Source organism: Conger conger, chromosome 11, assembly GCF_963514075.1.
Source record: "Conger conger chromosome 11, fConCon1.1, whole genome shotgun sequence".
Classification (NCBI taxonomy): Eukaryota; Metazoa; Chordata; class Actinopteri; order Anguilliformes; family Congridae; genus Conger; species Conger conger.
In genome coordinates this window covers 5,302,160-5,330,006 of record NC_083770.1, presented here as the reverse complement: position 1 = coordinate 5,330,006, position 27,847 = coordinate 5,302,160, and the positions used below count along the sequence as shown (strand labels likewise).

General features: G+C 41.6%; 2 protein-coding genes across 3 annotated transcripts in view; one reads left to right on the top strand and one right to left on the bottom strand.

Annotated features, from left to right (window-relative positions):
- Positions 1-1,672: 1,672 nt before the first annotated feature.
- coq2 (coenzyme Q2 4-hydroxybenzoate polyprenyltransferase) overlaps positions 1,673-27,847 on the bottom strand; it is a 31,337-nt gene continuing 5,162 nt past the window's right edge. Inside the window, exons 2-7 of the mRNA XM_061260713.1 lie at positions 10,530-10,696; positions 9,671-9,792; positions 9,467-9,552; positions 7,351-7,484; positions 3,669-3,857; positions 1,673-3,048 (exon numbers count right to left, since the gene is read on the bottom strand). Coding sequence (XP_061116697.1) covers positions 2,893-3,048; positions 3,669-3,857; positions 7,351-7,484; positions 9,467-9,552; positions 9,671-9,792; positions 10,530-10,619 — 777 coding nt within the window. The 5' untranslated portion in view covers positions 10,620-10,696 and the 3' untranslated portion in view covers positions 1,673-2,892. The remainder of the gene's footprint in view (positions 3,049-3,668; positions 3,858-7,350; positions 7,485-9,466; positions 9,553-9,670; positions 9,793-10,529; positions 10,697-27,847) is intronic.
- LOC133140530 (transcription factor Jun-like) lies at positions 18,464-24,244 on the top strand. Of its 2 annotated transcripts, none has more exons than XM_061260538.1 (2): positions 18,464-18,543; positions 19,550-24,244. In XM_061260538.1, the coding sequence occupies exon 2, from the start codon at positions 19,658-19,660 to the stop codon at positions 20,684-20,686; it is 1,029 nt and encodes a 342-aa protein (XP_061116522.1). In that variant the 5' UTR covers positions 18,464-18,543; positions 19,550-19,657; the 3' UTR covers positions 20,687-24,244. The 2 variants fall into 2 exon arrangements, with proteins under 2 accessions (XP_061116522.1, XP_061116521.1); XM_061260537.1 differs by lacking the exon at positions 18,464-18,543 and adding an exon at positions 18,659-18,966.

The window sequence follows — 27,847 nt, the reverse complement described above, 5'->3', positions numbered from 1 at the left end:
CCTGCTAAAACCAATCTTTTCATGATTAAAAATGCTTTAAACTGTATAAACACTTAATGTTTAAATGTAAGATATGTGAACTTACAGCGGGTAAAATAAGTATTGAACACGTCACCATTTTTCTCAGTAAATATATTTCTAAAGGTGCTACTGACATGAAATTTTCACCAGATGTCAGTAACAACCCATGCAACCCACACATGCAAAGAAATCAAACCTTGATGTCCATAAATTAAGTTATGTGTAATAAATTGAAATGACACAGGGAAAAAGTATTGAACACATGAAGAAATGGAGGTGCAAAAAGACACCAAAAGCCAAGACAACAGCTGAAATCTATCAGTAATCAGAAAGCAATCCTGCCCCATGTCAGTGCAAATTAATATCAGCTAGTTCGGTCCCAACTGATGGCTTATAAAAAGGTGTCTCATTGCCATGGTGTCACACAAGAAACATCTCATGATGGGTAAAAGCAAAGAACTCTCTCAAGACCTTCACAACCTTATTGTTGCAAAACATACTAATGGCATTGGTTACAGAAGGATATCTAAACTTCTGAATGTTCCAGTGAGCACTGTTGAGGCCATAATCCGGAAGTGGAAACAACATCATTTCACCATAAACCGGCCACGACCAGGTGCTCCTCGCAAGATTTCTGACAGAGGAGTCAAAAGAATTATCAGAAGAGTTGTCCAAGAGCCAAGGACCAGTTGTGGAGAGCTTCAGAAAGACCTGGAATTAGCAGGTATAATTGTTTCAAAGAAAACAATAAGTAACGCACTCAACAGCCATGGCCTGTATGCACACTCACCACGCAAGACTCCATTGCTGAAGAAAAAACATGTTGAAGCTCGTTTAAAGTTTGCTGCACAACATTTAGACAAGCCTGTGAAATACTGGGAGAATATAGTCTGGTCAGATGAGACCAAAATTGAACTCTTTGGATGCCATAATACACACCATGTTTGGAGGTCAAATGGCACAGCACATCACCCCAAAAACACCATACCAACAGTGAAGTTTGGAGGTGGGAACATCATGGTGTGGGGCTGTTTTTCAGCATACGGCACTGGCAAACTTCATGTAATTGAAGGAAGGATGAATGGAAAAATGTACCGAGACATTCTTGATAAAAATCTGCTGCCATCTACCAGGATGATGAAGATGAAACGAGGGTGGACATTTCCGCAGGAAAATGATCCCAAACACACAGCCAAGGAAACTCACTCACTTGGTTTCAGAGAAAGAAAATAAAGCTGCTAGAATGGCCCAGCCAATCACCTGACTTGAATCCAATAGAAAATCTATGGAAAGAACTAAAGATTAGAGTTCATAGAAGAGGCCCACGGAACCTTCAAGATTTGAAGGCTGTTTGTGTGGAAGAATGGGCCAAAATCACACCTGAGCAATGCATGCAACTAGTTTCTCCATACAGGAGGCGTCTTGAAGCTGTTATTACCAACAAAGGCTTTTGTACGAAGTATTAAATAAATGTAACTAAGTGTGTTCAATACGTTTTCCCTGTGTCATTCCATTTTATTACACATAACTTAATTTATGGACATCTAAGGTTTGATTTCTTTGCATGTGTGGGTTGCAACCGACATCTGGTGAAAATTATGTCAGTAGCACCTTTAGAAATATATTTACTGAGAAAAATGGTGACGTGTTCAATACTTATTTTACCCGCTGTATATAAACAGATAATAATAAGTGAATTGCATTCAAAAACTTAAACTTTCAATGAAAATGGAAATCTTGTAAACTCATTGGGAGGGGTGGGGGGGTGCATGGTTTTGTTATTTAAATATCTCGGTACGTACTTAGTACGTGCATTTTGAAATATGGTGGGTGGAGCTTACAAGATTTTCATTTAAACCTTTAACTTTTACAATTAATTTATAATTATCTGCTTATACAAGTGCACATATCATATAATGAAATATTAACTGTTTATAGACAAGTTTATACAGTTTAAAGCATTTTTAATCACAAATTAGCTGGTGGTTTTAATGTTGTAGCTGATCGGTGTATATTATGAATGCAGACTGTGAGACCTACTTGCTTATGATTTCATATGGAAATTGAGTACTGGATGAGAACGTTAAATAGGCTACATTTTGTCTCAATGTACTGTACCTTAAAAAGTATTTACTTCCAGAAAAATGTATATTAAGGAAGTCCCACAGAGAGGAAGAGGAAAAGCAATCTTTGGAGTCATATGCACCGTTGGGAAATAGCATAGGGATATATTGCAGTATGTTTCGTAGACACTACATATTTTGAGGACACATTAGTTTCGGGCACATCCACTCAGCAAAGCAAAGGAAATACGTACACTCAGTGAGTACTTTATTACGTACTGATTACACTTCATTTTTAGACTTATTGGTCTTCTGCTCCTTTAGCCTATCCACTTAAGAGACGTGTTGTGTGTTCAGAGATGCTCTTTTGCATACCACTATTGGAACGTGTGGTTATTTGTGTCACATTCCTGTCAGCTTTGACCAGTCTGGCCATTTTCCTCTGACATCTCTCATTAAGGCGCTTCTGTCAGCAGAACGGCTGCTCACTGGAATTTTTGAAAACTTTTGCACCATTCTAGAGACAAGTGTGCGTGAAAATCCCAGGAGATCAGTCACCAACAATCAATCCACTGTCAAAATCAATTTTTTTCCCCATTCTGATGGTTGATGTGAACATTAACTGAAGCTCCTGACCTGTATCTACATGATTGTATGCATTGAACTGCGGCCACACATTTGGCTGATTAGATAATCACATGAATATGTAGGTGTAATAAAGTAAAAATGTTACTAATAAAGTACTCAGTGAGTGTACATTAAGTGGTAAATAATGTCCACAATACCAATAACACAGCCACAATAATGCTCATTCCTCTTTTCTCCCATTATTTAATACAATATCATTTCTTGATTTCCACAAATTTCCAAAGACTATTCCTAAAAACAGAAGAAGTCCAAGATTACGGTTAGATACAAATTTCTTCCAGCAGTCCTCTGGCTTATTGATGTCTAAGGTATAGATCTGTGGGACAGAGAGCAGGGATATCAGACCTGGAACAACTCTTTACTCTTTGAGATGCATATGAAGGCAGTGCAAATTGATGTATTCTGCAATTCAGTGGGGGCTGGTGGGGGGGGGGGGGGAAGGTATGGTACCCTAGGAAAAATATTTGGTGTAATCACTGTAAAATGGTTAGTTTTGGCACCTGTGGGGGAGGTGCAACTTAATTCTACCATTAGGCAGGGAATGCAAGACAATATAAGCCATATCCTTAAAAGTAAAACAAATTAAAAAAATTATATATATATATATATATATATATATATATATATATATATATATATATTACTGTGCAAGGTCACAAAATAATAGTTATATTGGCTTAATGCTAATATATGTATGGTGTATACGTTTTTGGTCAATGACACAATAGTTTATAGTTTTGACACTGTACTCCAGTACAAAATAAGACCAAACCAAACATAATACAAGATTACACAATAAACATAGTGGTAAAAATGAGAAAAAAGAAAAGAAAAAAAAAAGTCAATTAAGACTTCAACATATCCAAAGTATCCGCAAAGCTGCATGGTTCACCCGAAGTGCATGTAAATACATTGAAATTAAAGCTGAATTCCCACCTGATGTGTGAGGTGAAGGGCGACCAGTGACACGGCTCCATAATACGGCAGGGTCTGCTGGGCGTTCACGCCAGTCAGGACCAGGCCCGCCAGCAGGGCCCCCGTGAAGCCACTGAGCCACGGCTTGGTGTGCTCCTGAAACCTCAGGGCCGTGGACTTCACCCCCACCAGGACATCGTCGGCTTTGTCCTAGGTAGCAGAAGAACAAAAATGCAAACCACAATAAACTGAGGTGGTGAGGAAAATACCAGTTTACTAAAATACTAGGCTTCAATGCGTACTCACGAATCCATCCCTAACCAGGTTCACTTGGGCAATGACATTCTGAAGAACTATAAAATGGTTTGTTGAAAAAAACATGAAGACATCATTGTGTTACTCTGGCTGTATTAGTAGATGACACATGACAACTATGCCAAATACACAGTTTCTGTGTGCCATTATTGTCGCACAGACTGTCTATTTAACAAGCACCCCCAAACCAGTCTCTTTGGCTACTATGCCGACCAAGTGGGACAAACTGGGCAACAGAATTTATCTGGTAGTTCAGAACATACTCCAAAAATGCGTATTCCATAATAGCAACAAAATAAAAGCAGCAATAGCCTGAAAGTATGCCAAACCACCAGTTAAAAACACTAAGGCTACACTAATGGCACAATGGCACTAATGGCAAAGTAACTGAAATTATAACTCTAATTCTGCTACCAGTAATCAATATCAGATACTAAATATGGAATGAATATAAATCTTCCATTTGTTTTAGAGGTTTCGGTAGCCTCTTAAGATTCAGTGGTCAGTCACCATCTTTGACGATCTGTTTGTGAAATAAACAGTCATTTGCAACGCCTCTACACCTTCTGAGAAAGCACATGCAGGTGAGACTGACGTTTTGTCCCTGTGAAGTTGTCCAGATAAAGAGTCTCATATTTCCTATTTATTTGAGAGGACTCTAAGGGGTGGTTATTTGAGTAACTGTCACCTTCCTGTCAAGCTGTGACCAGTCTGGCCGTTCTCCTCCAACTTCTCTCATTCACAAGGTGGTTTGTGTTATATGGGGAGGGTCCAACACAAGGAGAACGGACGCTGTTTGAGCTGAACACCCCCCAGGGTTCAGGAATACCCCCCAGGGTTCAGGGTTGTCATATTTTGAAGTGACAGGGTGAGGGGCAAAGGGATGAAGCCTGCAGGTGCAGGTGGTCAGGGTCCTGGTTCAGAAGTGATTGGGTCCTGTGGAGATGCACTGGGGCAGGTGGTCAGGGTCCTGGCTCAGAAGTGATTGGGTCCTGTGGAGATGCACTGGGGCAGATGGTCAGGGTCCTGGTTCAGAAGTGATTGGGTCCTGTGGAGATGCACTGGGGCAGATGGTCAGGGTCCTGGTTCAGAAGTTATTGGGTCCTGTGGAGATGCACTGGGGTAGGGGCTCAGGGTCCTGGCTCAGAAGTGATTGGGTCCTGTGGAGATGCACTGGGGCAGGTGGTCAGGGTCCTGGCTCAGAAGTGATTGGGTCCTGTGGAGATGCACTGGGGTAGGGGCTCAGGGTCCTGGCTCAGAAGTGATTGGGTCCTGTGGAGATGCACTGGGGCAGGTGGTCAGGGTCCTGGCTCAGAAGTGATTGGGTCCTGTGGAGATGCACTGGGGTAGGGGCTCAGGGTCCTGGCTCAGAAGTGATTGGGTCCTGTGGAGATGCACTGGGGCAGGTGGTCAGGGTCCTGGTTCAGAAGTGATTGGGTCCTGTGGAGATGCACTGGGGCAGGTGGTCAGGGTCCTGGTTCAGAAGTGATTGGGTCCTGTGGAGATGCACTGGGGCAGTTTCCTTTACACGCCAGCTCATCCAGGATGAAGGGTGGCAGCAGGAGTGAGTGGAAATGGAAGGCAGGTGTGTCTCGTTCCATTCCTCCAATTCCCTGGCATTTTCCCCAGGCTGATTTGAGAGTGCAGCTCTCAGTGGCCCTGGAGTGCTACAGCACCGGGTTTTCCATTTTGGTGCGCTGCCTCTAACGGGATACTGGAGAAAAGAAAGGCCCTGGTATTCTTTTTACTCCGGTCCATGTTCCAGTTTTAGGACGGTCCCTGGTACTTTAGTGCACTTATCCAGCAAACTCTGCTGTGGATCACCTGATGCCTCACCAGCTATCCCAAAATTCCTTGTGGATGCTAAAAATTGCCTCAATGAACTGTTAGATTTCGGTGTTTTCAACATGTAGCCGAGTTAAAAAGTTGACACGAAAATTTTGCTCCTACTTTTTCCCCCATTCTATTTACATTTCCTTTCCTGGCGTTGATTTGAGGTCTAGGTGCCGACAACCATTTGTCTGTGGCCTAACCAGGAAACCTGTCAATAGACATTATCATATCTAAAGGAGTGTTTTGTCACAATGGATGAAGCACTTCCTTTCAGATACTGATATAAACTCTGTCATTCCCAGTAAGGATTGTGTAAGATTGGTGAAAGCTCAGGAGAACGTACACACTACCTGGAACCACAAATAAATAGCTAAAACTTGTCTTACACCCTCGAATTTCGAGTAACGACTCTTTCTTTCCTGAAACGCGATTCGAAGTACCAGCAGCGAAACAGTTATAGTATTGAAGAAACAAGAAGTTCTTCACAACTGACCTGAACCAACCTCATAGCAGCCCCAGGCCAGCTGCGATCAGCAGTTACATTATCAATTAATTATAGCACCCCCACTACCATGTTTCCCCAAGAAGGGGGTGCTTCGGAATGTAGGCAGTTCCTTTTAGCCTCCACACTTTGCTCTTGCCCTCACTCTGATCAGTGGTTCCGCTAGAATAAATCATAATCTATCAACGTGACCGATAGATCAGTCTATTTTTACTGGTCATTAGGTTTGTTTTAATGTTACCCTATTTCATATGGTTTGAGTTTGTATGCATGTATGTAAATTCAAACAAATATAATCCTATTCATAATTAGAATTATTAGGCTGAATAATGACACAAGTTGGCCTCCTGGCAGCCAATGCAAGCTGAAAACTCATGAAACTGAGGTAACCAAAATAACACAATATATAGCTCATTAATTGGTCTTTCAGTCGTTAAAACAAAGTGCAGAACATGTTTAATATAAACATAAGATTTGTCATTCACTGTCCTTGCTCAGCTAGTGTTTACAATTTGGGGTGATCAATTATCTTTAAAACAAAGTGCAGAAAATTTTAACGTAACGTTACGTTAGCGTTGCTTTGTTCCAGATGATTTACTGCGTGTAGCCTACGTAGTTAAACATGCATAGTCCTACGTAGTTAAACATCGAATGTCGTCGAGTGTTTGAGGTACAGTGTGATAACTTACCCCACTCTCCTCTACATACCTTGAGTCACATATCTATAATTATGTCATTACATTACACTACATTACATTACATTAATGGCATTTGGCAGACATTATCCAGAGCAATGTACAGTTGATTATACTAGGCAGGAGACAATCCTCCCCTGGAGCATTGCAGGGTTAAGGCCCTTGCTCAAAGGCCTAATGGCTATGTGGATCTTATTGTGGCCACACCTGGGATTTGAACCACGGACCTTGCTGGTCCTAGTCATGTACCTTAACCACTACACTACTAGAAACACAACATTTTTCATCAGAGCCCTACTCAGCAACCCTCTCAGAAAAAAGTTGTGATCATGTAAATGTTGGGAAATGCCTATCTGACCTGATGAGCATAGATGGTGTCGTATATCAATGTCCACATCACGCCAGAGAAATAGAGTGGCAGGCAAATTGACCAATCGCAGGACCCAATCACAGCTGACCAGCCCAGCAGGGCTCCCCAATTAAAGGCAAGTCCTGAAAAGGAAGTATGACTGTTAGACACATGGATAAACACCACTGGAAAAAACACTTTGCATGTCAAATGTGATTTCATTAAGATTTCATTATTTCAATTTCAATCTCCAGATTAAGGAAATATGTTGATGCATCATTATCCAGTCCGGGGCAATGATATGTTTCTGGCCTGATGCAATAGTGGGATCCTGTCTTTTGAGGCTTAATAGAGGTTAATAGGCTACTTATTATGTTGCTTGTAATAGTCACTGAAAATTATTAACATAAGAAATTGAAAATATCCTAAAACTATTATTGTATGCTATTTTGGAGTAGATTTTTGATTTATTTATTTATTTTTTGAGACTTGGGGGCAGGGGTTGGATAGAGATCAATCATTTTTTCAGTTCTGCCAGAACCTTGAAGGCAGTAGCTACGTCAATGCTTTTTCAAAATAAACATGCTGCAACTGAATTGTATTACAATAATATGAAATATGTTATTGACTGTGTAATATAGAATGTGTTTAGCTTATAATTACAACATAGACAATTTAATGCTTATCAAGCTCAGCTTCATTTGCAAAATGTGATTAGTAGGCAGTCCTATACGCTGATTGCGGAATTAGCTGTAGCATTATTAAATGAAACATTAATTTCATGCAGACTGTATATGCACCAACATACCCTTACCAGACCAGTTTGCCCAGCGAGTTTTATGTACATACATCTGGCCCTAAGTTTTAATATCTGACATCTGACATTTTAAGTTTCAGTTGAGTAGACAATACCTCCATTTGGCCGATACATTTAAGTTCAGATGCAGCGCTGCAATGTTTAAATTCCAAAAAAGAAATGCAAGTAAGATTTCAACTATTTTAATGTTACAGCACAATGACTACAGTACTTCAGTAAAAGCAATGTTAGAAACGAGTGTTTAGTAATATGTCTAAAAGTACGCCTGCTGTTTTTAATACATTTTCTTTAAACACATATGAGCATACATACACCGATGAGCCAGAATATTATGACCACGCACAGATGAAGCGAATAACATTGATTATCCTGTAACACTGGTGCAATGGGTCTGGGATATACTAGATGGTAAGAGAACAGCTGGTTCTCTTAGTCAACGTGTTGGGTATGGTGCTGCGCAGACCGGTCAGACTGCCCATGCTAACCCCTGTCCACCGTCGAAAGCGCCTACAATGGGTACGTGCATTTCAGAACTGGACCTTGGAGCAATGGAAGAAGTTTGCCTGGTCCGATGAGTCCTGTTTTCTTTAACATTGTGTGGATGGCCGGGTATGTGTTTGCTGTTTACCTGGGGAAGAGATGGCACCAGGATGCACTGTGGGAAGAAGACAAGCCGCTGGAGGGAGTGTGATGCTCTGGGCAATGTTCTGCTGGGAAACCCTGGGTCTGGGAATTCATGTGGACCTAAATTTGACACATGCCAACTCCCTAAACTTTGTGGCAGACTAGGTACACTCCTTCATGGCAACAGTATTCCCCGCTGGGAGTGGCCTCTTCCAGCTGGAAATGAGCCCTGACATGCTGCACAAATTGTTTGGGAATGGTTTGAGGAACATGAGGAACAAAGAGTTGAAGGTGTTGCCCTGGCCTACAAATTCCTCAGATATCAATCTGATCGTGCGTCTGTGGAATGCACTGGAACAAGAAGTCCGATCCAGCGGGGCCCCATCTGCTAACGTCTTGGTGCCAGATACCACAGGGCACCTTCAGGGGTAGAGTCCATGCCACGGTGGCCAGAGCCGTTTTGGCAGTACGCGGAGGACCAACAGCATATTAGACGGGTCATAATGTTTTGGCTTATCGGTGTATTTGCTCATACTGTTAATTTGAATGACTCCACTTCTCAGAATATAATGCCTGTAAGAATTATATCTTCAAGAATGGTTGCTACTCTTATTAATGGGGGGGAAAAAATCACAAAATATTATTCGGGTAAAAGCATTACAGAAAAGCTGAACATGGACATACCCAGTACAAGCTGTGGCCAGTATGTGATCCTTTTCATCAGAGGATAGCTCACCACCAGGGACAGAGAAGCAGCACCAAGGGCTATGCTGTAAAGTAGCAATTTGAAATCAAAACGTAACGCCTGTAAAAACCATTTAAAAACACAAGATCAACACACAAACTGGCATTTTTGGGACTCTGACTGGCATTTGACGCTGTAGCTACCTGTAATAGTTGAGGCAGAGTAGCACTGCCAGTGCTGAGGTCAGCTGCACGCCGAGGAACGCGAGAGCCTGCAGCTGGGAGATCTCCCCAGAGGCAATCGGCCGACTGGCTGTCCTGGTCACCTGAGGAAGGAACAGAGGTAACAAGTTCGAGTCCCCACTGTCATCCGAAGGCCAGGCAGGGTAATACTTGTGTGAGCATCTGCAGTTGTTGGGCCATTTAAGAACAAAAGTACAATTTTCCGACCCCATCTTTTACAGAGAAAACCAACAGTTTCACAGCCAAGGCACAACTGTCAAACTAGCAGTAACACAGTGATCACAATTGAAGTGTCCAAATCAATCTTGGAAAGAGCACACCTGCAGCACTGTGGAAAAAGGGCTTGGTTCAAGAGAAATACATGTTCTGTGGGTGGGGGTTTGGTTTCATTCCAGTCTGATAATTGTCTGATCTTGTAATCTCAAATGCAACCATTTGTCGCAGTCTGGAGTTCTGATGTGGTTTTACCACATGTGTAATGGGAGACAATAGAACAACTGCAATTCTCAGTTTTGTCTGAATATCAATGTAGCATTTGTGTCATAGAAATAATGTTAATTACTGGTGGAGGTACGGAGTGTGTTCATTACTGGTGGAGGTATGGAATGGGCTCATAACTGGTGGAGGTATGGAGTGCGTCGCTTACTGGGTGAGGTCTGGAGGGTGTTCATTTCTGGCGGATGTATGGAGTGGGTTCATTGCTGCTGGAGGTATGGAGTGGGTTCATTACTGCTGGAGGTATGGAGTGGGTTCATTACTGGTGGAGGTATGGGAGGTGCTCATTACTGGTGGAGGGATGGAGTGTGTTCATTGGAGGTACCTTCTTGTCAAAGTCCTTGTCCCACATGTCATTGATGGTGCAGCCAGCACCCCTCATCAACAGGGCTCCCGTACCAAACAGTGTGAGCATTGACAGGTCAGGCAGGCATCCAGGGTCAGCTGCCAGACCAATACTCCATGTGCAGGGCAGGTACAACAGCCATGTACCTTTAAGAAACATACAACACCATTCAGTAAACCAATAAAATCTTGTAATTCTCGTACTCAAAAATCTACCACTGTGTTTGTGCTTCATAATTTCTTTAAAGTATGCAGGGGCATTCCACACCGCAACAACCTGAAATGGTACCTGAAATCTTGTTACCCAGTCCCCTCAGGCCCAACAGGGGTTGTGAATGAACCAGTAATAACACCACGCAGGAGTGTCATAACAAAGATGAAAGTTGAAAAATAAAGGCTGTATAACCGTGTAACAAATTGACGTGTAACCACTGATCCAACAATGAATTTTTTTCATTGAGTGTAACTAAAAATCTGATTTTTATGAGGAGATACCAGCATTACAGATGTGACACCATTGCGTTATGGATGTGACAGACCTGAAATGCACATTGCTTGACGATCTACTTCCAAATTAAATTTTATCATAACACATTTGTCGTCATCAGAAATGGTCCCGAATGTCCGTTTTGACATTCCCTACCTAAACTACACCAGATTTATATGCTGCCACCACGACACGCCGTTATCATGTTACTGTATATCACGCAAATATTGGACATTAACGTGACCATGGAATTTTGAGTGCACAACCCTGTCTGTAACAAAGTTCTCAATAGCAGCAGATTGGGCACATTCCATTACATTCCATTATATTCCATTACATTCCATTACATTCCATTACATTATTGGCATTTGGCAGACGCTCTTATCCAGAGCGACGTACAACAAAGTGCATACCCATAACCAGGGATAAGTTCGCTGAAAGACCCTAGAGGGAAGTACAATTTCAACTGCTACCTGTACAACAAAGATAAGGACAAGGGCCATTTTTTTTTTTTTTTTTGAACAAACAAACCGAGCAAAAGTGACCAAAGTTAACTATCCAAACACTGCTTACCTAGCCAACTAAAAATACCGTCCATGACAATCAAGTCGGAATCCATTGGGAAGAGGAATCGATCGATCAGCATGCCTAGACGTAGCATACACGGCTTTAACTACAGATTGTGAGTACGATGTCAATGTAAATTGAAATCCTTAATTTGACTAGGGGCGGCCTGTAGTGTAGTGGTTAAGGTACAGGACTGGGATACGCAAGGTTGGTGGCTCTAATCCCAGTGTAACCACAATAAGATCCGCACAGCCGTTGGGCCCTTGAGCAAGGCCCTTGACCCTGCATTGCTCCAGGGGAGGATTGTCTCCTGCTTAGTCTAATCAACTGTACGTCGCTCTGGATAAGAGCGTCTGCCAAATGCCATTAATGTAACGTAATGTAATGACTAATAACGTTGACATTTAAATAAAACTATTTTTTGATGGCCCAAAATAATGTTTGAAAATGGAATCACATTTTTGTCAGTAGGCTACCAAGTTTCTTTTTTATTTTATTTTTTTTACATGAATAAGATACGACCGCTAGTGGTCATAAGCAGTATCGGTTACACAGTTCACCGTTTTCAATAACTGATGATTTGTCACATCCCTATGGCAGACAACTGGCGTCTCCTTGACTGAAGTTGACTGAAGAAATAAGTTTCAGACAACAGAATTATTGTTGAAAAGGAAAACAATGATGCTAGCTATACTTTTAAATCATGCATTGTTATGCATGCTAGCTATGAAAACAAAACCTTTGGTTGAGTCAATTCAACCAAGAATGGATCATCAATGAATGGCAAAATACCACTTTTTGTTCTCTTACTGAGTCCATACGCATTGGATCCAAAAGTGCTGTCCTTATAGGAGCCGCGATGGTACTGTGAATGTTTGTCCTGGAGAGATGCGCAGGCTGGGGCGTCTTAGCCGCGCGTTGTCGTCTGGTCCACTCGGTTGCTGGAAGGATGTTCGTTGCAGTTGTTCTTTGGTGAGCTTTGCAGGGGTAAACTGATGTAGCGTTCCGCGTACACCAGTTTCCACTCGAAGTTACCGCAAGGTAACTGGGTGTGTCCGTAGGCCTGGTAGTGCGCTGTGCAGCATTCAGCCTCTGTCCGAGTCTCGGAGCAGATGAGCTGAAGCGAATGGCCAAAAAGCGTGCGTCGAAGAGAAGAAGCAGAAAAGAGATCCCAAGAACGTGTCTTGCTCTTATACGGGAAAGTTTATTGCTCCCACCATTACGGGATTGGCTGAACCAAGTTAGACGTCATTCGTGGTGGAAGTCGCAGAATTTTCCTGTGGGAATGTAGAAGTTGTAGTCCCTACAAAGTTCTCAGCCGAGAATTTAAAGGTACAATAGGTACCATTTTTGGTTTTAAACATTGTTTAACGAGACCTGAATCCCTTCCCATCATTGAAAAAGGGTCACTGACATGGTGACTCGCCTGTGTTTAAGATGCCCTTAAATTCGGGTTTCAAAACATGCAGTTGACGGACCGTCGCTCTGTACCAAACCATTGTACAGCTGTACATTAATTCAAGCTCACTGGTGGAAAAGTGGTTCTAATCGCCAGAGCCAATGGCATTGCGGGGCTTATTCTGAAACATGCATGAGCACAAGCCTTGCCCATGAACAATGGCAGAGTCCACCAGCAAGCAATCCTTAGATCCTCCTGTGGTTAAACCAAAGAAAATTAGACCTATGTGTTGTGTGCGTCGCGGCAAATCTCTGGGCGTGTTTAGCTAAACCTATATTTGTCTCAAACAGTTGCATCGTTTGCGGTAGACTATCATGTCTTAGTTATATAGCCAGCTAGTTACTTAGCGAAACTAGACTGAATTAATAATCCTAATCCTAACCTAGCATAACCTGTGTAATATTTCTGAATTTATTGAGGTAAATGTTTTCTCATGCTATTATGAAACCATGATTTTCCCATGTCTATTTCTCGACATTCATCAGTAGAGTAGCAGCTAGTTAGATTCAAATTCAACCAACAAGCAGACCAGCTTCCCCATCTGCCATTGGCAGCTCCACAATTATTTACCCATAACCCTCCAATTTGTAATGTCTTTTGTAATTAGCTTTCCATAACCCTCCAATTTATAATGTCTTCTGTAATTATCTTTCCATAACCTCCCAATTTGTGATTCACTCTTTAATGGGAATGTATGAGAGAAGCTGAAATTCACATGAAAATGCAACAATTTCAACTATCCATCCATCCATCCATTATCTGAACCCGCTTATCCTGAACAGGGTCGCAGAGGGGCTGGAGCCTATCCCAGCATACATTGGCCGAAAGGCAGGAATACACCCTGGACAGGTCGCCAGTCCATCGCAGGACACACACCATTCACTCACACACTCATACCTACGGGCAATTTAGACTCTCCAATCAGCCTAACCTGCATGTCTTTGGACTGTGGGAGGAAACCGGAGTACCCGGAGGAAACCCACGCAGACACGGGTAGAACATGCAAACTCCACACACAGAGGCCCCGGCCAACGGGGATTCGAACCCAGGACCTCCTTGCTGTGAGGCGGCAGTGCTACCCATTGCACCATCCATGCCGCCCAATTTCAACTAACCCAGTTTAAACAAACAAAAAATGTTTTTTAGCAATGTCCATAAAGTCACTCACCAATTGGTTTGTCCAGTCTCATGAGTCTGAGGTAGGGCTGAACAGCCACTGGTGCGGAGTTAACAATCCCAGCAGCAGACAGGCTGAACGATCGTCTAATACGAATACCAGTGTCCAGTTTGGACAAAATGTTTGAACATGAGCCTTGGGTGTGAAAAGTGGCGTTCTCCAGTGTTCGAGAGAGCCACTTTTGCACTGGTCTTTTTCTGGGTCTGTGGTTGTGTGACAAACAGGAGAAGCAAGTTCCATGGTGAAATCCTCTCAAAGACAGGAGATGGAGCCGAGTACATTTAGGAAGGATCATCATGTATGTTCTTCAAACCTGGAATGAAGGGAAACGGGCAATACAGCTCATATCTTCTTGTAAATGGGAGCGAGTTTACAATGGCGCAGCAGAGCTAATTTTGTCAATGAAAGTGCTTAGCAGGACATTTTGTATGCGTCTCATTCTTCGTTTCACTGCTGGGTTTGGGCTTTCTTTGTATTTTGAAAACGTTCTGCGAAATCACACCGACTTTATCCATTGGATAAGAATAATTAAAAAGCCAGTAATTCCACTGTAAAATAATTACGTGGGAAGGTAGCGTTGCCAGATGTACGATAATTATCGTGTTTGTATAGTTTGGCCCTTTGTACGATGTACGATCAACAATTCAAAAAAACTCCTAAATGTACGATAATCTTTTACATGTCATAGTTTCAGTTTTTTTCATAAGAGTGAAATGGCACGGAGCTGATTTGGATCAAGCCTTAATATTCTTACGTTTTCTATGTCAATGTATTTGGGGGAACACTGACCTGGATCTGCCATAAATTATCCACCGCAACATGACATTATAAGAGCTCTGGATGAGCAGCAGTCTGCATTTGAATGTACAATAATTTGCACTGAAATACAATAATTATGTCTTCGTACGGTTTTCGGCATCTTGCAACCCTGGTAGAAGGGAAAACGAACTATAACTAGCTAGCCAACTATTTACAACTGTAAACAAACTCGTCTCGTAAATTCGTCTATTGAAAGTGTTTATATGCAATCTGTACTCGGGTACGTTAGTAAATTAGACTCACAGTTATAGCAAAGATCAGGGCCTGTTCTTGATCTATTGAAAGTATCTAGCCAGCTCTATATCATACGTATTCAGGTAAAGTGTTACTGTTTGGTTACTGAATTGTATAGCAATGCTCGAAACAACGAAGTGACTTCCGTAAACGAGTTACATGCGACCGCCTTCCCCATAGACTTCCCGCAGAAACGTGGCTACAGTAGTTCCGCCTGATGGGCAGAGCACATGGCAACGCATCGCGGCAGATTCTGACAGCAACAATATTGAAGAATCCTGTAGAATATTGTATGATTCTCAAGCTAAGATATGGAATTAAATGAAACTGTTGAAGATCCGAAATCAAAACCTAGCTAACGTCGTAATTTAGACGACCGTCAAGCCATTCCCTGATTGTGTAAACATACAGAAACTAACCTTACCGGCTTGAGGCGAAATGCGCTCTTACCATAAGAATCAAGATGAAACCATCTGATGAAACATTTGTGCACGTGACATATGTGTAATTTCAAAATAAAAGCTCTTTAATGTTATACTGAGTTGTCGCTTATATCTTGTTGAATCGCTTTTCCTGAAACTATACATGGTTTCTCAATTCAAAATGCTCAAGTGTTTTTGAAAAACCTCAAAATATTAATGTACCCACGCCCCAAAATGACACTGTCTCCAAATCATAAACACGCCTCAACAACTGAAAATACCTTATGAATATAAATAATAAGCACTGGTATGAAAAATAAAAGACACTATTGTGAATTCATTTAGGCATGTTTTTGAATGCTTTTTTCCCCCCATGATGCAGCCACCCTTGAGATTACTCTGCAAATTTACTCTCATATGCTGGCTCCATTGTCCAAAAATCAGTGTGCTTTTTGGTGTCAAAAAGCATTAATCTCCTTTCATTTCGAAGATATTGGACCTGAAGTGATATTTTGTTCACAAGTTCACAGTTTCAAGATGTCATATCTCAAAGTAAACACTTATTTGTTGTCCATTGTTTTGTCTGTGGAAGTCTAGTGAGAAACCTTTCTTTTTAAATACATCAGGTGTTCAACAACAATGATGTAGCTCACAAAAAATGCAATTAAGATAATTATGCATATGTTGGCATCAGAAATGTGTCACCATCCTCAACTTTGCGTATGTTGATGATTCACTCATCTTTCATGAAAAAAATATTTCATGGTGTCTTGATAGGTTTGGTTTCTATGGTAGCTTAAAAAACCCTAACCTCATACATTCGTACAGTGGGCTCCTAAATACAAATTGAGAAAAAAGGCTGCATATAATAAACAACATGGATAATGATCTACAGTCCCCTCCAAAGGTATTGGAGCAGCAAGGGCAATTCCTTTGTTTTTGCTATACACTGATGACAATCGAGTTTTAGGTCAAAAGATGTACATGAGATGACAGATCCGAGCCTTGGGTTTTGCCTGTGAAGACTGCATTTCTGTTAAAATATAAACCAACTTGAAGACCAGAGAGCTGTCTTTGGGAGAAAAGCAAGCCAATTTTGAAGCTTAGAAAAGATCGGAAATTGATCAGAGCCATTGCACGAGCATTGGGGATAGCTTGTACAACAACTTGGAATGTCCTGAAAAAGGAAGAACCTGCTGGAATATTGAGAAAGCAACAGTAGTTGATGACAGAAACATTGTGAGAGCTGTGAATAAAAACCCCAAAACATCGGTCAGTGACATCACAAACAATCTCCATAGGGAAGGATGGATGAAGGTAACTCAATCAACCGTTTGAAGAAGAAAACTTAGAAAGCAATAGAGAGACTCTACCACAATCTGCAAACCACTAATCAGTACTAAGAATTGGAAGGCAAAATTACAATTTGCAGAGAAGTACAGAGATGTGCCACAAAATTCTGAAACAAAGTTTTATGGACTGATGAGACCAAGATTAACCTCTACCAATGTGATGGAATGGCCAAAGTGTGGAGAAAGCAGGGATCTAATCATGATCCAAAACATACTCTAGCTGCAAGTCCTCTAGCTGTGGGTCTCTCGCTGTGGGTCTCTAGCTGTGGGTCTCTCGCTGTGGGTCTCTAGCTGTGGGTCTCTAGCTGTGGGTCTCTAGCTGTGGGTCTCTAGCTGTGGGTCTCTCGCTAGCTTCAGACCAGCTCCCCACTCAACATGGTTAACCAGCTATGCTTTGGAACTTGTTCACACTGTGAAAATCAACCCGAGTGGGGGGTGACCACCAATTTGTGCAAACTTTGTGAAAATGTTTTTTATATATTCAATAGTGAACACGCACAATATTTGCTTCATTGTAGCTATTTGTCGTTCTGGAGATATTGCCTCTTTAAAAAAAAAAAAAAAAAAGGGGGGGGGGGGGGGGTCAGGGGGGCGTGGCACCCAAAAAGGCACTTGCCAGTGGAAATTGGAATATATGCAAGCAGACATGGTCAAGAGCTTCAGCTGTTTTCCAGGCCAAATGTCAGAATGGGGAAAAATGTGATCTAAGTGACTTTGAGCTAATAATATATCATTTTTGAGCTGGTGCTCGCTGGATTTTAGAATAGGGCAAAGCAATAAAATTACAACAAAACTGTGAACATAACTTACCTAACGTTAGTTTTTCACTAGGAATAATTATTCATTTATTTTTTATTATTTGTAAAAATGTCTAAAAACATGCTTTCATTTAGTCATTATGGGTTATTGAGTGTAGATTGATGGGCAAAAATGGCAATTATCAATGACACAATTAAGTGTGCAGAAAGATAATGTGACTGAATACTTTCCGAAGCCTTTACCCAATGCTCATATAAACACGTTAACTGGTTTCTACTAAAACCTAATGACACGTTAGGTACATTTAAGCCTACGCCCTCCCAAATAACTGAATAATATTTAGAAATAGCCAGCGCTGATTGTATATTACCGTGCGCGTGACGCATTTTAGAAATGTCTTTTTGTTTTGTTTGAGTCTTGGAGTTCATGATACGATTCCCATGAAAATAACTTTTTGTTGGAGGCTACATGCAGACACTGTCGCAGTAATAGCCCAACAACTGGCGGGCAAACGGAGGGGACATTTGCGCGCTGTGACCTGAAATGATTGCGGAGGAGGCAGTAAAGTGTGACATCAGTGCATGGTAGTTTGAGGAACTTAAGTGGGCGTGTGATTTTAGTAATCAGACAAGCAGATAGTCTCACAGAGGTGACAGCAGCAAGGACGGGCGGGAAGTAGCCACATACTTTATGGCTGGCGACTCGTGTGACTAAAATGGTATAGATGTATTGTACAGCCGTGTGTTTTGGAAAACGACATTGACCAACCGGATTATTATTATTATTATTATTATATTATTATTATTATTATTATTATTATTATTATTATTATTATTCTTTTAACGTCATATCGTTTGGAGCGGCTGCGATTCCGATAGCTACACTATTCGTATCAATATATGAGTAGTGCGCTGGATGGCTTGATTACCCGGTTCCTCGTCTGCGTGGATAACATGCCCACGATGGTCGGAATTTCATGTCATCAGTGTGACTAATCGTATACACCCAGGTCCGTTGACTCATTGGATTTTATAAGACAACTTAATTTATTTATTTTCAAGAAATGGCGATAACTGAATATAGGCAGCTGCCGCGGTGGTCGGATTTACTTTTTCGAAAACGGATTCATCGTTTACGTACAGTAAGTAAAGTGGACAATTATGATATACTTCTAAGTCCTTTATGATAATGCTAGCTAGTCTAACGCTCTGAGACGTGACAAAATCGAGTTGAAGGAATCATTCATAGCATATGGAATATTGAATGACGACACTATTGCAGCCCAGAACTGTTTCAGCATGCCTTTTAGATATGTATGTATGTATGTATGTATGTTTTTGGCTTTACGTGTTTCGCGTATAGACCACTTTGTGTATTGGGCTGATAGATTCAACAGTCGCTTGTTAGCCTGCCTGTAACTAATCGAAACACATAATGTTATGTTGCGAGATTTGCCGTCTTCCGTAGCCTATATAGCTCCGGTAGTGAACGTTTGTCTAGTAAGTTAGAAAGGCTAATAGATTGTTCAGTAAACTGATGCTACCTCATTACTACAAACGTGGAAAGTTTGTTGGTATTTATGTTAGTGTGGTGAGTGTTTCCTGGATTTGAATCCTTCTTGCGTTGTGTGGTGATATTTTGTTTGGCCATGCTCCTGATGTTGTTTACTCCTTGTAATTCCTATACATTTTTGATAATTGTTCTCTTTTAATTTTTTTGAACAGGTCTAAAATACCCTTTTCATTTGAAAATACAAAGGCTACAGTTACTATATTTGTGGAAATACCAATACCCCTGATATGTGTTAAATCAAATGCTGCAAGTCTGTGTCGATGACGGGTAAGATGGAAATGCCTTTTTATCATGATGACACACCAGATCTTCCGAACTTTGAACAAATTCCACAACATGTCAAGTACCAAAACCACAAAATAATGATGAGCAAGAAAAATATGACAGCTCAGAATTTCCCTGGAGACTCCTCCAGCCTGAAGCTCTTGCAGAGAAATGGTGACAACATGAACCCTAATGACACAAGGATTAACAGTAATGCAAACACCTCTCTAATGCCTCCCACAGACATAAACCCACTAAAGCTAGCTTCCCCTGACTTGGAGCATCTGATCATTCAGTCCCACCAGGGACTGGTGACGACCAGCCTGACGCCCAGCTCCACAGGCAGCAACTTATGCAGGAACCAAGTAACTAATGAACAGGAGGGTTTCGCAGATGGCTTTGTGAAAGCCTTGGCTGACCTTCATCAACAGAATCTGCTCATCAGGGCACCTGTCTCCCCATCCTCCTCAATCCAAGGGCCATATCAGAGAAGCATCATGCCCAGCGGGGAAATGCCCACCTACACTAATCTGAGCAGCTACAACCCTGGTAACGTTGCGGTCCCATCGTCCTATTCAGGGAGCCAGCTGTCATACACTGCCTCTGTTCTTGGCTTGGGGCAAGGAGGGCTGGCCCACAGCCAGCATCCCCGCAGCCGGGGTCCCGATGAGCCCCAGAGGGTCCCTGAGGTGGCCCACCCTCTCGGTGACCCCACCAGCCCCCCGCCCTGCCTTTCCCCCCTCGACCAGGACACCCAGGAGGGCACTAAGGCAGAGAGGAAGAGGCTGCGGAATCGCATCGCCGCCACCAAGTGCCGCAAGAGGAAGCTGGAGAGGATCTCGCGTCTGGAGGAGAAGGTGAAGATCCTGAAGACCCAGAACGTTGACCTGGCCTCCACCGCCGGCATTCTGCGAGAGCAGGTGGCACAGCTCAAGCGGAAGGTCCTGACTCACGCCACCAACGGGTGCCAGATAGCAGTGAGCTCAGCCGCATTGGTGACAAGCGGGGCGGGCACCAGCCGCTGAACTTTGCTGTTGAGGGTGTATTTCGCTGTTGCCATCTGAGTGAGAGCTGTAAAGAAGCAACCAAGTAAATAACAATGGCACTGAGATGGCTGAAGTAGACTGGGGGGAGGCCGTGCCCTTTCCTGACCAGAATGTATCAGATTAATTATTTGAATGTGTGAGACTTGAACTTTTCCTAGATTACCTAGGGTACCAAGGAAAGGCTCTTGCAGTACAAAAAGCTACCTGCACCATCCAGATTGCCACCATTTGTCACCTTCAGCCTCAGCCTGTATACACACTCACACACACACACAATAGTTGTGATTAATCAGCGAGCACACAGCTGGCTCTCAGAATGTGTTATAAGCATCTTTCATTGGAAGTACTGAGTGGAGCTGAAGAGAAGTGAATGACCCTGCATGGTCCATGCAGATGGATTAGAGATTTTTTGGAGGAATAAAGAGGAATTCCTACACTTTCAATATTCATTCAGACAGAATGGAGCTTTTTTTAAAAGACCAAATCTCCACAACTGCTTACAGATACAAGCCCACCCTGTACTCTGAAGGTGAAACATAAATGCTTGAACAAAGATGCACCTGGGAACAGGGGAAAAGCAAGAGGGAGAAGGGAGAATTGTTTTCTGCAAGTGTACTTAACTCAACTATTCATTGTCATACACACTCCTTTAATTCAAGGCAGTAAAAAAGACACAAATTATGAGCACTTTAATGTGAATACGTAATATCCAGTTGCTTACGGGAAATTACTTTGGTTCACCTGGCATTTAAGTGCTGTGATAGTGTGCCATTTTAGTCATTTTAGTCGTTTATACCTTGTCTCTATTCTGTTAAGATCAATTTGTTGACCACGCACAAGATAAAAGAGCTTTCAGTTAATAGTGGTTTGTTCTTTCTGAGATTAAGGCATCTACTAGTTTATTTATGCTAAATATTTACTATGTATATGTTCATAAAAATATGTGTGAGTATACAAGTATGACACTTTCTTTATGTTGGGGACCATCATATTGCACTTAAAGGAAACGTTGGATACTTTATATTCATCGAATGCAAATCTTGTCAGGATGGCTTCTTTTTCTCAACAAAATAAAAGCCCACTCCTGCTCTTCTCATCCAGGAAAATGTTATGACAGCGTGCAAATGATTTTGGACAACACTGAAATAATTGCTGTACTCTACTGCTATTGGTACATACAGTGATACCGATTTGTTTTGATAAAATGAGAAATGTTATATTTTTGAGTTAAATATTTCATAAGTAAATACATTTGTTTACCCTTTAGTATAAGTATAGGTGATGCTCAATATACATTCAGTGAACACTTTAATAGGTAGACCTGTACACCAGCTTGTTAATGCAAAGATTTAATCAGCCAATTATGTGGTAGTAACTAAATGCATAAAAGCTTGCAGTCATGGTCAAGAGGTTCCGCAGTTTTTCAGACCAAATGGGGAAGAAATGTGATATAAGTGACTTTGACCATGGAATGATTGTTGGTGCCAGACCGGGTGGATTGAGTATCTCAGAAACTACTGATCTCCTGTGATTTTCACGCACAACAGTCTCTAGATGTGAACAGACAAAAATATGGCTGTGATTAAATATTCCAGAATAGAGGTTGTAATATTACATACAATGTCTACTGCGAGAAAACTGAATACAACGAAAATAGTGATAGAGGAAGATGTTACTGTATATACTTTTAATTCAGCACAGAACTGTGAGTTAGTACTAAAGGATTTTACACTCATGAATATTTAAAATAAATTGATGAATTTACATATTTGCTAGAATAAACTCCTGCTTCCTGTAGCAGCAGTCTGCATTTCTAGATCATTTTCAAAGTGGGTGGTTCAGAATCTCCTTTGTTTGTGAATCAGTGGCATACACTTGAGGTGAACAGAAGCACAATGTATTTCTTTTTTCAGATCTTGGTGAGGGTTGATCAACATTTTAAATCTATAATTCTGTGAATTCAGAACTGCATGCAGAGGACTTGCGTTTTAGAGGAATAGTTTCAGAGACACTGCACTCAAGTTGTGAAGGGAAGATTTGTGAGAAATGAGTTCATTTACAATTCTTCAGGAAAATAGACCTAATAATTTTAAGCACTTTTATCAACTATTGTTGATATTTTGTAGAGATCAGACTGACAGTTTTGATAAGTTATACAACTCGCAAGTGGATTTTCTGGACAACTCAATGGAGCTTCATTTAATGTGTATTTTAACAGTTGGTGATTTTCACTGTTGGGTGAATGTTAAAGCTAAATAATACCTGTGTCATTTGTAAAGCTCCCAGCTGCAGTGGAGCTGATATAAAGGCGCAAGTGTGTGGATCTGATACTGGTACATGTTACCAAGTTTATTTAATGTTTATAGGAACGAAAGCTATGTCTACAATTTCAAGAAACTAATTGTAACATTCAAGATATGACAAAAATGCATCCCATTTTAGGTGTTGGATAAGCATCCTTGATATGTTAATGTTAACTTTTTCATTTAAAAGGTTTAAAATGGAGAGTATGAGAGACATACATTTATTACCACATCATTGTTAACATTTTAATAGGACTGTTTGAATACAACCACGTGTCAAATGAACAGTAATTTTTTGCCTTGTTTTTGTTAATGGTTCCTTATTCATTGTTTTTATTTTAATTTATTGTGAATTGTTTAGCGTTTCGATGCTGTCAAGAAGACCCCAGCATTTTGACTTTTGTTTTCCTCTGTTTTCTGTAGTTCTGTTTTCTGTTCATTTATTAGTTAGTCCTTTGCTAGATTGTAATGTGCTCCTGCTGTTTCACGCTCTGCTTTCTCTTCTTTGCTCTGCTCTGCTCTACTCTGCTCTGCTCTCTCTGCCCTTCTCTCTCTGCTCTGCTCTCTCTGCTCTGCCCTACTCTGCTCTCTCTGCCCTTCTCTCTCTGCTCTGCTCTCTCTGCCCTACTCTGCTCTGCTCTTCTCTCTCTGCCCTTCTCTCTCTGCTCTGCTCTCTCTGCTCTGCCCTACTCTGCTCTGCTCTCTCTGCTCTGCCCTACTCTGCTCTGCTCTCTCTGCCCTTCTCTCTCTGCTCTGCCCTACTCTGCTCTGCCCTCTCTGCTCTGCCCTACTCTGCTCTCTCTGCCCTTCTCTCTCTGCTCTGCTCTCTGCTCTGCCCTACTCTGCTCTGCTCTCTGCCCTTCTCTCTCTGCTCTGCCCTACTCTGCTCTGCTCTAATTGTGTACTGACCAGTTTTGTGATCCCTGACCACTGATTCTTGGATTACCCTAGTCTGATTCTGACCCGCTGTGTATGGACTTGGACATTCAGTTTGTGACTTTCGGTTTTCATTGTATTTTTCCGCCTGTTCTGATTGCCTTCCTGTTAAACTCTCACCTGCCTTATTGACTATGATTTGGATTATCCCCCCTGTGTCAGTTTGTCCTGGTCACAAACCTTTGCCTGGACTTTTGAGTACGAACTGCCTTATCTCTGACATTCCCATTTGCCTGTGTTGGACAATTGCTTGTTTAATGTGCTGTTCTGCCAATAAAAACTCTTAGTGGAAATACAAGTTCACTACTGGGTCCTGTGTTCTGAAACCTGACAGGATGGTGGAGAACGGGGCCGTGTTCAATTCTCCAAAACAAGAGGCACTGCCTCAAAAATGCAATTGCCATTTTGTGTGACTTTGTGAGGTCAACTTCCTGTTTAGTCACACTAATCTGAGGTGAGGACTGTTTTTCTATTTAATGGCACTCCACATTTTATGTAATAAAACCTTTTTAGGTACAAAATTATATATATGAGAATAATGTGTCTTTAGCTGCAGTCTTAATTTAAGGTGACATGAGATAGCCAGCATTGTGCAACCATTTCTATTAAATGTCACACAGTCACAATAGAAAAGTTTATAAATGATTTGCTCTTTCATCATTCCTTCCCCTGCAAATTAAATGACTTTTGGGGGGATTCCCCTCAGTCTTCAGTATTCACTACACTTTGCGATGAAATTATGCGAATTTCTAAACCTCACTTTGGCATGCAGAATAGGCAACCCAGTAACAGTAAATGAGGCAGCAGAGCCTACAGTATGTGAAACCCTCAAATTAAAGCTGCACTTTAACCACATAGTGATTATTTTATTTTTATTTTATTTGTTTGTTTGCTGGCGTACAGAGTGAAAAGAAAATGTGTCACTGTCCAAATATTTACGGACTGCACTGTATTTCAGTGGCTTGAGAAGCCACTCTATCTACACACTCAAATGCAGTTCAGTCAAGCTTATACCTTTTAACCCCATGAAAGTTTCACAGGAAACATACAAGAGCATGACATCAAAACGTCATTGTATTACATCTTATTAATGGCTTGCTTTTCTTGAATACACATTAAACTAATCAACTGAAAAACAGAAAGAAGCTATTACACATTTACATTTTACATTTACATTTACATTTACATTTTAGTCATTTGGCAGATGCTTTTAATCCAAAGCGATTTACATGTGCATAGGTTCTACCATAAGTCAAAGCATCATGTGCAAAATATGTGCAAAATACACATGAAATGCTGTTCTAAACATAGTTGTCATCATAAGTGCATTTTTTTTTTGGGGGGGGGGGGGGGGGGGGTGGTTAGACAAGGATAGGGATATCAGAAAGGAGGGGCAGGGGCAATCAGGAGGGAGGACTAAGGTAGGGTTTTGAGTCTGCATCGAAATAGGGGGAGGGATTCTGCTGTTCTGACAGTGGTAGGCAAGTCATTCCACCACTGAGGAACCAGAACGGAAAACAGGCGTGAACGTACAGCTCGACCGCCAGGTGCACGTAGAGAGGGAACCGTAAGGCGACCAGAGCTGGCAGACCGGAGTGGTCTAGCTGGGGAGTAGGGAGTGATCAGGGATTGTATGTAAGGTTGGGCAGTCCCCTTAGCAGCCTGAAATGCCAACACTAGGGCCTTGAAACCTTAAATGATTAGGGCCTTAAATGATTATAGGCTACTACTATGTTATTTTCTCATTGTGGTTTTATTTATTTTTGGCCTATTTATCTGTATTCATCCTTGTTTGACTTTCTGCACTTTAACCACATAGTTACTGTTTGCTATTTAACAGTTACTTATGGACTGCACTGTATCTACAACTTAAATGAGTGATGCCGCATCAAAATGTTGCGGTACTACATTTTGTGATTGGAGCAGTTGGAATAGTTAGTGGAGCCAGTGCCATCACTTCAAATTATTTGTCTGGAGCTCTGAATTGGTTAAATGTGTTAAAGCAATGCAGCTTTGGCTTGTTATCATTTGTTTTGTCCTTGAATTGTTACACTACATCCAAACATACCGTGAAGTGAGCAATCGGGACAATTTCACAGACCTGTCTTGATATGATCTGAGGATGACATTAGAACCATTCGGCAGGCTGGAGGCTGGTTATGGTGGCAGGCTGGAGGCTGGTTATGGTGGCAGGCTGGAGGCTGGTTATGGTGGCAGGCTGGAGGCTGGTTATGGTGGCAGGCTGAAGGCTGGTTATGGTGGCAGGCTGGAGGCTGGTTATGGTGGCAGGCTGAAGGCTGGTTATGGTGGCAGGCTGAAGGCTGGCAGTGGTGACAGGTCACTGCTAGCAGAAGAACAGAAACCTGAGGCTGCAGTGGGCACAGGCTCACCAAAACTAGACAGCTGAAGACTGGAAAAACATAGTCATACGGTTTGATGAATCTCAATTCCTGTTGAGGCATACAGATGGTTGGGTCAGAATTTGGCACCAACAGCATGAATCCATGGAGCCATCCGGTCTTGTGTCAACAGTCCAGGCTGGTGGTGGTGTAATGGTGTGGGGAATGTTTTCTTGGCACGCTTTGGGCCCGTTAATACCAATCAATCGTTGCTTGAATGCCACAGCCTATTTGAGTATTGTTGCTGACCATGTGTGTCCCTTCATCTTCTAATGGCTACTTCCAGCATGATAATGCACCATGTCATCAAGCAAAAGTCGTCACCGGATCTGAATCCAATAGAACACCTTTGGGATGTGGTAGAACGGAAGAAAGAGGGAATGTTTTTAACATCTTGTGGAATCCATGCCACAAAGAATTGAGGCTGTTTTGAGAGCAAAGGGAGGCCCTATCCAGGATTATTATAGTATTATTATAGTGTTCCTAATAAAGTGCCTTGTGAGTGTTTAAAAATGCTGCCTCTGTATAGTTACTCTGAAATAGCCAACATGCATGCAGGATATGCAGTTAGCACTTGAGCCATTCTGCAGCTACTTTCTGTACACATGCGCAACCAGCCTGTTGTACGTTGTTGCAATGCCGAAACAAACCAAATTTCATGCAACCAAACTGATACTGGTGCAGCCGAACCCAAACAAAAAAAGCTGAACTTTTTCAGCTTTGAAAGGAATGGGAAACTAGTTTGCAAGCCGCGTACAACACCATACACCATACACCATACATCTACACATCTTAAATGTTTAGGTCTGCAAAATGCATGGCCTTCATCATTGTTTGCTCAGGCAAAATATTCAAGTGTTAACCACAGCTATGGGATTCCTTTAAAAAGGTTTCAGAGCTGTATAATAAACACAGGAGTTTTCGAGAAAAGTCACTTGAAATGAGTACTCAACACCCACACATTTCGCTGTACACAATTCCTTTTGAGCAACTCACCTCAAACCCTTCATTCCCCTGAGCTAAGCTTCACGCCCAGGAAATAAGGTTTTGAGAGTCGGTGTTCTGTCAAGCATTCTCATTGAGATCAACTTCAAATGAAACACTGTGTCTTTCCAAGCACCTGACCTTCCCTATAGACACATGATGTGCAATAACTTTTTTGGCTAAACCATTTCTCTACCAATAAATCCAAACTGTCTTTCAGTGCTACAATATTTAAACACTTTTGTTGTCATTCCTACACAAATATTGTTTGTGCATTTTATAGCCTTCAGTGGTCATGGTATTTACATCGCAAGCCAAAATTAAGATGTGGGGTTCTATAAAGGAAATTGAAGACAAAGCTTAAGCTTAGGGTATGTGTTTGTTTGTGGCTATGAAATTACCATGATTGCAAGCCTCCATTCCCCACAGGTATAAAGATCTTTAAAGCATAAACTGCTTTTGATGACTATACTATACTGTTGTGGGGCAGATATATTGGTACCATGCAGTTACACCTC

Bases quoted from the DNA above. Each gene is read 5' to 3' on its own strand.
- LOC133140530 (XM_061260538.1), top strand. From the start codon at position 19,658: ATGACGGGTAAGATGGAAATGCCTTTTTATCATGATGACACACCAGAT.